Here is a 10,798-nt window from a genome sequence, read left to right as displayed (position 1 = left end):
ACCTAGATCGAAAACACAGACTTGAGTTCAAGCAAGATTTGATGAAAAGAAGTAGTTGACGTGTTAGACCGGTGAAAAACCTGTAAGTGTTGAGATGAAATTGGTCCGGCAAAAAGGACGACAAAGGACAACCGGAACAACCTCTAACAATCCAACCAAACCACCACCGTTATAGCATAAGTCGAATTTGTGTAGCATTACACCATCATCGTTTCCTCCCCCATCAAATTGGACCACCTTGCCGCACCCCATGTTTGTTGCATCTCCATACACCATCATTGCTTTTCCCCGTCGATTAAGACTGGTTAACAGTAGATGATTTTGCTAGGTGAGCTTTAGTGAAAACGAGCAATGGCGTTGTGGAGGGGTGGTTGAAGAAGATGTTTGAATGAAGATGACTAGGGCATGACAAGGTTGTTTGGGATTATTTAAGTATCTATATATTTGTTGTTATTTTAATTATACAATCTTAGGAATAGTACTTCACGCCACGTGTCAACCCATGATTCCTTCTTTTACTTTTACTTTTTACTCTTTTTTTAGTGTACGTATAGAATTGATATTGAGCTTATAAGGTAATATAGGTGCTGGTAAACTGGTTGGTTGTCTTGATGTGTATGTCTTAACCGTGGGTTTGTTTCCTTTAGGCCCTTTTTTCCTCCTTTATTTCCTTGACTGCGGTCCTTCTGAAAACAGTAGAGGACCCAAATTGTTTTTTACCAAATAACTACACAACACACATACCGACATACGTATACCTCACCCAACAAAGCGTACACAACTTGTATATATATATATATATATATATATATATATATATATATATATATATATATATATATATATATATATATATATATATATATATATATATATATATATATACGAGTCGTGTATTAAGTGTCAAAAGATCCAATTTGATGTAGGTATAGTATGACTACTGAAAATAACAATAAAGATTTATTTTATGACCCGATTCATAAAATGAAGCTGGTAATATTGTAGGTTATATAAAGGATCTTTTGTTAAACACTTATGATTAATACAAATTAATTTTTCATACTAGGAAAGTTTCCAAGTTATAACCTAGTGGATAGAAGTGAGGGGGAAAATTACTCAAATAAAAAAAAAGAAATCATTAAAAGTTGAAGAAAATCAACAAAAAAGTTGCACGATACCGTTGTTGTTCGTATGGTACCCGTGATCAGGGATGAGCAAATGGTGTCGGGTAGCAGTACCGAATTTCCTAAACTAAAAGATTTTCAAAATCAATTCGATACCGACTTTTGGCGTTTTCTATACCACAAAGGACAACTGGAACAACCTCTAACAATCCAACCAAACCACCACCTTTATAGCATAAGTCAAATTTGTATAGCATTACACCATCATCGTTTCCTCCCCCATCAAATTGGACCACCTTACCGCACCCCATGTTTGTCGCATCTCCATACACCATCATTGCTTTTCCCCGCTAGTCCCTCACCGGTTCGTTTCTCTTCACGTGCTATCTGACACCTTCGATTTAGACTAGTTAACAGTCGATGATTTTGCTGGGTGAGCTTTAGTGAAAACGAGCAATGGCGTTGTGGAGGGGTGGTTGAAGAAGATGTTGGAATGAAGATGACTGCGGCATGACGGGGTTGTTTGGGATTATTTAAGTATTTATATATTTGTTTCTATTTTAGTCTGATTTTAATTTAAGGCTCAAAAGGACAAATATACCCCCACGTGAGGGGCGCGTGTGTGGGTGGGGGGGGGGGGAGGGGGGGGTGTAGCGGAAGCTAGGGATGGATTCTGTTCAAATGGCAAAGGTAAGGAGCGAAAGGTGTTAGAGGTAGACTGAACCTGTTAACCGGAGCATACATGGACAAAAATGTAGTTTACTCTTTTACAACCACTGAGGCTTATAATGTATTATTTTCGCAACATTAGGCTCCTTCTTAGCTAGAAAACTTGTACAAGCTAAATGGTTTGAACTGAATTTAATCTATTTTTTACGAACTAATTAATTGACAAATGAGTTACAATTAAGCCAATAGTGTAGTTTTCATAAGACGGAATAAGTTACATCCAATCATCCATAAACAAAATGTAAGGTACATGTCTTTAGTGAGACATAAATACGAAACATAATCAAATAAACATCGATCTCCTGATGCATGCGCCTGTGAGCGTTTATAAATGCCACACAAATGCATGCATATCAACGTTCCTCAAATGGATTCGATCAGTGCGATGGAAATGTGTTGAATTCGAAACCTTCGTTGATGAAAGCACTCGAAAGCCATAGTTTCAAAGTTGCCATGTTTATTTCAAATCCGCACGCCGTAACCTATAGATTTATAAACATAAAAGCTAATTAGTAATTCGATCGGCAGGTTGATAGATTGATGGTATTCAAGAGTATTCAATGAGACCAGTTGTGTAGGACAGTTTAGAGATAGTGCTAATTAATTACTTTATTATAAGATACGAAGTTAAACTTACATCTAATGCGAATGTCAAGACAAAATCATCATCAACGGTCGATAAATTTGAATTTTGGACATGAAAGCTTGTGATCGACTCAAGTGCTCTATGAAGTGAAACCGCAACACCTCGTCCTTTCTTGCAAACGAGTCTTACATAGTATCCTTTCTCCTCAACTTGAAACATGTCAAACTGAATCTCGTACAAAAAAACACTTAACTAGGGTTGGATGCATGCATATGATTAATTTTTTACATATGTAAACAATAGTACACAATGTTGCTTTCCTTGTAATTACCTTTGATATCTTCTTCAACGTTGGAAATGCGGCTGGAACATGAGCCTTTGTTGTATTCTCGGATGATGACATGTCTAGTGCTTTACTTGCTTCAATTGTTGCAATCTCAGCCCTTAAATTCCTCGATTGTGTTTGAAGATCTTGAATGTATCGTGCTGCATCTCCGACAATCGAAGCCTTATCCATCTACATTTGATATATTTAAGAATTGTAACGTTCATAATGATAATGCAGTGCGTATACATATCTGGACGGATAATATATACTATAAACCTATTGTTGGGTTTACTCCTGAATTGGTGTATAGGCATTATTGTCTAGTGGAGATGGATATGATCGGGTGGTTCCACTGGTGGCACAATGATACTCAGTGGTCCGTCAGTGATCCAAATCTACCGTTCAAAAAAAAATATCTACTATCAACCCTAAGTCCTAACTAATATTGCAGTACATATACATGGACAAATTATATTTCTGATAAACCTTAACTAATATATTCTATTTAATACTTACCTTGGTTATATTGGGTACTAAAGAACGCAACGCGTAGAGCTTCTCCTTCATCCCAGTTCTCCTCTTCCGCTCGGAAATCAAAGTCTTCCCCCGATCAGCCTTCGTGTCACCACCGGTTCTCTTTGAGGTTTCCGGTTTATCAGTTGTCGCAGTCTCGGATGAATTATCACCCTTCATATCCTCCACTTCCTGGTTCCAAACCAGACCCGGGTTTGGATCCATCATCTGATAACCGCCGAAGGCAACACCGGCAGCATCATTGTGGCTATACGGTGGGGGAAGGGGTGGCAGCTCCGTATAGGAGTTGGTATATTGATTGTATCCGTAGTTTAAACAGAAACTTTCAATTGGATCTGCTACAGGCTCGCTATGAACTGCACCAATGAGGTTTTCGAAGTCGGTTTCGGGCATGAAATCGGGTTGGAACATGTTGTAGTTGCCACCATTGAAATGGCTGAATGAGTACTCAGAGGGGTCCATTTTTATGAACTTGGTAGTGGTGGTGAACTACTAATTAACACATACGAAATACATGCATTAACAGAGATGTATATATAATAGAGATTGTTAGGTAAACAGAATCATGGTGAAAGCATCTACAGTAGGTTTTGTTATTATGAAATTAAGAACTGATCGATGCATTGACATCTTGAAATTAGATGGAGATAATGCAGGAATATGTCTTATAATACGTACGGACGTACAGTAGAAAATATAGTATAAGATCATAGGATCTATATATCCGTTATCCATCTGTTTCATCATACATTTATCCTTACATTTGGACATACACCAAAGTTAAACGTGTTTTAGCTATTTAAGTTTATTTAATAAATAAGTCCAAGTTCGTATTTGAGATGTCACTACAAGAAATATACACCATTTGCGGCGACGGCAATAGCTGTGACAGGACAAATGTCGCAGCTATTGGTCAATCCGCGTCCCGGTGTCTGAGATCAAACCCCAGCCATTGATCCTTACCCTGATCCAACGGTTGGGGATTTAAGAACCAATAGCAGCGACATCGTTAGGGCATTAGCGGCGACGAGTTGTCTCCCCTAAAACTATGTGTCCATCATTAAACCCCAGCCACTCAAATCTTATCACAATCTAACGGCTGGGGGGAGATCAACTCAATACCGGCGACTTTAAGACCAATAGCGGCGACACCTTGTCGCCGGTAATGCCTAATTGACATAATGACCAGTACAACGGCAATTTCTCCCTCCTTCCTCACTTTTCCCCCCAAACTTCTTCCCTCTACCGACGGAAAACCTCAAATTTGCCCCAAATCGCTTAGTTTAAGTTTTTTTTTTTTTTGTTAAATTTCTTCTCTATTTTGTTATATACATGTTATAGTCTTTAATTTTATGTATTTTTGAGTTTATGGTAGAGAAATCGGATCACCACCATCACTTCTCCGGTCACCACCATCACTTCTGCGGTCACCACCTCATCTCCGCGTTCTACATCTACTTGAAACTTGAAATTACGGTTAGTTTTATATGTATTTTTTTTCAATGTTTAGAAATTGTATAATTTTTTGTTTAGGTATGTAAATGTGTATGTAAGGATGTATGTTTGTATGTAAATGTGTATATGTTAGTAAATGTTTGTGAAAATGTATAATGTAGGTGTTTTTGGTGAAAATGAGTATATGGAAATCTATGTATTTGTGTATGTAAGCATGTATGTGTGTATGTAAGTCTATGAATGTATGTATGTAGGTGTATGGGAGGTGATTTAGAAGCGAAAAAATTGAAGGGTGGAATTAAGAGTGTCCTTATGAAGCGATACTCCGACCGCAAGACGATGCTAAAAAAATATTTCTTAGTAAGGGAGGTTACATTGATGTTGATAGGGCAAGGGCATTCCATCCCGAGGATATACCCTAATAACTGGTTGAGAACATCGAAGGGAAGGTTTCCTGGAATAAAAATATATTAAAAGAATCGAGGCCAACAAAAAAGTACGCGGGAAACAACTATTCACGTTTCGCGGGGGGACAGCGTCATACCATAGCACCGCCTATAAAAATGTAATGTTTTATGTATGTGTGTGTGTGTAAGCTTTTGTTTATTTAATGTCTAATCTAAGTTTATTGTTAAACAAGATATAGATTGGGTACCTGCGTACGCTAAAAGCCACACGGATAAACAGGGGAATTGGGTTGACCCAGTTGCTGAACAAAATTACGTAAGTATTTCTTTTAAGTATAATTTTCTATAACAAATAAATATATATATATTTATATATACATATATATATATGTATTTAATCATCTTCGTAAAATACAGCGGAATTTACAGCAGGCCACAAACGAATGGAGCGGTGATGGTCCTCCAATTGGCCCGTATCAGGAAGCGTTGGGAGAGCGGCGAGGATGGTACCAAGGGATGGGGCATAAACCTTCTTCAAACACGCCCTCGAACTTGTCGGCTTCGCAACCTCAAACTCAAGAACCCTTTTCTGAGGTAAACTACGTAATTTATAAAATGATAAACGAACGCATGTTTCCTTGTTAAATATATGTTGGTGGCGTTAATTAATATGCTATATACGTTTTGATATTTATTATTGTAGGAATTTGTTAACAGCTTCTTCCAAACCCCGCGGCCTTTCTGAATCAACTTGACAACTATCTTGTTCAAAACGAAAAGAAAAGGCAAACGACTATGATTCTGATAACTTATTCGATAACGAAGATGAGGATGATTTCGACGAGTGACTTGTTATTTTTAATGTAGGATGATAATGTAGAACTTAAACGTTGTAGGATGATAATGTAGGACTTAAACGTTGTTTGTAATTATAATACTTTTAGTATATGTTTATGGCGTTTGTTTGCGTTGTTTGTAATTTGGCAGATTTTGTTTTTCGGCCCGAAACAGGCTGTATGTAGCTGTATTCAGCTGCTGTGCAAAAAAAAAAATTGACTTTTAGCGGCGACATATGTCGCCGCTATTGATCCTTAACCATTACCGACCAACTTCGGCGACCTTTTAGCGACGACATGTCGTCGCTAAAAGTCTAAAAGCAATAGCAGCGAGGGTGTAATTAGTGGCGACAAAACGGGCAATACCGGCCGATCTATACCGGCGACCCTTTAGAGGCGACATGTCGCCGCTAATACCAATAGCGGCGACAAACAGTGCTTGTAGCGGCGACACCTGGCGCCGCTAAGGTGCGCGTTTCTTGTAGTGTGTGTATAGTATAATTAGGCTAACAAGTCTAATTATACTATATTGATTAGCATGTTTTGTATTATATTCATAGTTTTACAATGGTGTGTTAAGTTTTTTATGGACTGTTAGAGTTTGAATATGTTGTTTTATTAATATTTACTCTATTACCTGTGAGTTTTAGGTGTGTTTTATAACTGAAACTATAGTGTTTTATGACTTTTTACAGTTTTTAGGAAATTTGGACTTTGTAGCCGAACTCCACCCTATATATATATATATATATATATATATATATAGTGCGGTTAACATACATTACGCGTTATCGTACTTCACGTACGCGACGCTGTAACCCGTCGGATCAGGCAATAATCACGCATGGGACACAAAATAACGCATGGGGTCAGATTTTTGGTGATAATCACGCATAAGAAGTGATAATCACGCATGGAAAGTATAATCACGCACGTTGAGATGGTCAAAAAAAATAATAACGCACGTTATATATCTGGTCGCGTACGTTAATGTAGGTTAAGGCGTTTTGTACATTATACTTTCTCTCTCTCTCTCTCTCTCTCTATATATATATATATATATATATATATATATATAAAGTTTAAAATACAATAGTCCTTAACGTGCGTAATTATGAATATAACATGCGTGATTATAGTCACCATGCGTGATTATGGTTTTTGTTCATTTGTGATTATGGTTTTTTGTTCATACGTGATTAGGGTTTGAGTTTTATAACATGCGTAATTTACTATCATACACATCGCACGTTAAGGACTAGTGTACATTAACCTTCCCCTATATTTATAACTCTAAATAAATAGATTGTTAAGCTATTGTTTTAATTAGTAATATCATTTTTAAAAAAAATATAGATTAATGTAACCCTTTTTCTTCTATGTTTCGTTTTTATAGCTTGTCCAAAATTACTATTCTATTAGCGGAAATAATATTTTATTTATTGCTTCTTGGTTTAATATACATCATTATGTTTAAAAAAATACAAAAAAAACATAAACTTCTTATTGAATAAACGATCCAGCTCGAGCTTTTGACGAGCCAAGCCCTGTCCCACCCTAATTCAGTTCAGCTCGGTTCATTTATGACCCTACCTGGTGATGTCGGTTCGGTTCGTCACGATAAAAAAAACAAAAAAAAAAACAATTATATTTCATCTGTTCAATTTTGAACAAAACTATTATCAAAACATAGATAAAAATAAACACGTCATAATAATATATTCACGATTTTATAAATCATTGTATTATATTCTCAAAATAATGAAAAGCGTAAACAACATTATGTGAGATAGTTTTATTAGCATACAAACCTTTGTTAAGACTCTTTAACTATATATGTATGATGTTAAATAATATAATTTTATATTGCATATAACAAATTAGAACTAAACAAACACACTAAAGGGGTATCGTTCCAAATCTCACATCAGGCTTGGGTGCGAGTGACCATCACCCGGTTCTCTGCCCCTACCGACAAGGGCTCACCTGAACGCGGTTTACTTTCCCACTTAAGGAAAGATGAGAAGACTCACCTTGTGTATGAAAATGGATGTTTTCGTCCACAAGGCTTGTGGTAATCACTGCGGTTACCTCATGTACTGATGCGGTCCAAATCGCATCCTATTGTCAAAGACAAGTGGAACTGACACTTTGACTTCAGGGACCAAACCAGCAAGTGGTCTGCCCGGGCGCTGACAGCAGCGGTCAGCTGACCGCACAATGCGCAGCTGCCCAGGCCACATGCATAAAAGCTGGTAGACAGACTGACAACACCAACAGGACGTGGCAACACATCCGGATGCGCCCAACGCTTCCGTGACCTGCGCTCCTAACATACCTACAAAAAGACGTATACGCGTTGTCAGTCAGGTCCTAGGCCCACCTAGCGGCCCTTTGGGCCCTTCTCCTTCGCTCTTCGGCTATAAAATACTCATCCCGAACCAGGTTTGAGGTAACGCTAATCCACTCTCTCACACATACTACTTAAATACTTATCTTGCCCACAAGCAAATACTTATTCTCACGCCGGAGAGTGGTAACAAGGAGCAACCCCCACTCCATTCTCCTTGTTACGAGTCATGGTGTGTTTCCTTGTGCAGAAGACGGATTAAAGGACGACCCGGCCATCGATCGTGGAAAGAAGGGATTAACCCTACTTGACGAAGCTCGACCCGTGAACTAATCCCCAGATTAACCATTGCTTCATCACACACATACCTAATAAATTTCACAAACATACATCTAATAAATCTCATTTATAATAGAACTATAGATAGCTAGAGATAAAAGAATATAAAGAAATTAAGCTTAAATTTATCTATATCTATATATATAAAAGGACGCTCTCACTGATACAACGGATCCAAAAACTTAATATTATCTTGCATGCATGTGAGAAGTATAAGATGAGATTGAAAATTCAAGCTTCTGGGTTACTTCTATTAATTAATCAAAAACATATGTGCAATAATATTAGTTAAACTGTTACGGTGTGAAAGGGGATGAAGCGTTATATGGCAGCCACGTTAGCAGGAGACGTGGTAAAAAAAAAAAAAAAAAAAAAAAAAAAAAACAGGGTGGAGACGCGTGAAAGTAGTGTTTTAAAAAAATAAATAAATAAATAAACATCAACCAATTAGAACAAATCCAAACTACACTCACCAATCAAGAGTCTCTCGCCAGTAAAGAATCACTCGCACTTACCACCACACCACGAGACGATGTTCCCGACATAAAGAAGCTTCCACATCATCACCATGCAACCACTGTTTGTGATCTTACCGTTTGTTAAGATTTTGGTGTGGAAACTGGAAAGTTAAAAGAATAAGCTTATAATTTTTTTAATTAATTTCTAGACTGTTCCATTGGCTAAGGAATTCAGGTGAAACCAAGAGTGGAAGAGGAATCTTATCTTGAACTCAGTAAAAAACGAACCTACAAACAATATTGTTTATATGTCTAATAGCAGTATAATGTTTGATTATTGATTTATTGATACTATCTATAGAAATTGTATTGGTTTATATTTGCAATAACGATGTATTGAGATAAAGATATCGATAGAAAAATTTTATAATAATTAATATGAAACTCGATCTTGTAAAAAAATTCTGAATATAAATAAAATATATTTGTCAGTAATACAATATAATAATGTATTCACGTACGGATAAATTGTGGTAAACGAGTAATGACAAAGAAAATATGTTACTTCATATGCTTAACGTGTCTCGCGATAAGACCATTATGTTTGTCAGTATAATAATGTATCCGGGTACGGATAAATTGTGGTAAACGAGTAATGACAAAGAAAATATGTCACTTCATATGCTTAACGTGTCACGCGATAAGACCATTATGTTCGTGAGTAATATAATATAATAATGTATCCACGTACAGATAAATTGTGGTAAAGGAGTAACGACAAAAGAAAATATATTACTTCATATGCCTAACGTGTCACAGGATAAAACCATAAGATGTAGGTTCAGGGAAGCCTGTGTTGATAAAATAAAAATGGATTAGTCTTTTGAAATAATTTTATGAAATTAAAAATTATATTAAGAAAGTCTTTATTTGCATTTTCCTCTTTCATTCTTTAACTTAAAACATAGCGGTATAAATTTGTGTTTATATATGTTTCGAAGTAAACTTTTTTTGGAAACAAGTGAGGTAAAATATAATATGTTTATGTACGTGTCCAGTTCTATGTTCCGACGTAAATTTAGTTCCAATTTGAGTCGGGTCAAATACAATACGTATTATTTTATTTTATTTTTTTTGAAAGGTAAACTTTATAAAAAACCACCAAACCGCCCCATGTCTCCAAGTAAGAGACATAGGCACGGGCAACTTACATCACGTCAAATTTACACCATGAGTTCCAATCTATAGAACCCTTATTGTATCTACACCTAAACCAAAGAAAACTTAAACTTTTAATCTCCGCGATAACCTCCATGACCTTTAGCTTTTTATCCGAGAAGATACATTGATTCCTAGCCCGCCAAATGCTCCAAACGGCAACATACATGACCCCATGGAACGCCACCTTCTTAATACCTTTGAAGCCCACCAAACAATACGTATTATTTAATGGTATAAATTGGAGTTACTCTATGTTTCATCCATGTCACAAAATGCTACAAGCTAAATTTCAATCATTTACGTGATTGTGTCTTTTGATTACTCGGGTCAGTTCTCCCTTTATACATGTTTTATGCTTTGTACATTATGCTTTAGAAAATTTTGATCCAATCGCAAATTCGCAATGTTATTGAGTAAAATTGAATACGTCA

At 36.5% G+C, this 10,798-nt stretch overlaps 1 protein-coding gene across 1 annotated transcript; it reads right to left on the bottom strand.

The window, feature by feature from the left end:
* Nucleotides 1-1,986: 1,986 nt before the first annotated feature.
* On the bottom strand, nucleotides 1,987-3,786 carry LOC110887296 (transcription factor FER-LIKE IRON DEFICIENCY-INDUCED TRANSCRIPTION FACTOR). Its single transcript, XM_022135014.2, has 4 exons — nucleotides 3,284-3,786; nucleotides 2,771-2,956; nucleotides 2,491-2,664; nucleotides 1,987-2,335 (listed from the first exon to the last, which is right to left on the bottom strand). The coding sequence occupies exons 1-4, from the start codon at nucleotides 3,761-3,763 to the stop codon at nucleotides 2,231-2,233; spliced, it is 945 nt and encodes a 314-aa protein (XP_021990706.1). The 5' UTR covers nucleotides 3,764-3,786; the 3' UTR covers nucleotides 1,987-2,230.
* Nucleotides 3,787-10,798: the final 7,012 nt, after the last annotated feature.

The sequence above is a fragment of the Helianthus annuus genome, chromosome 11 (assembly GCF_002127325.2).
Source record: "Helianthus annuus cultivar XRQ/B chromosome 11, HanXRQr2.0-SUNRISE, whole genome shotgun sequence".
NCBI classification, from domain to species: domain Eukaryota; kingdom Viridiplantae; phylum Streptophyta; class Magnoliopsida; order Asterales; family Asteraceae; genus Helianthus; species Helianthus annuus.
This window is presented reverse-complemented; position numbering and strand designations above follow the sequence as displayed.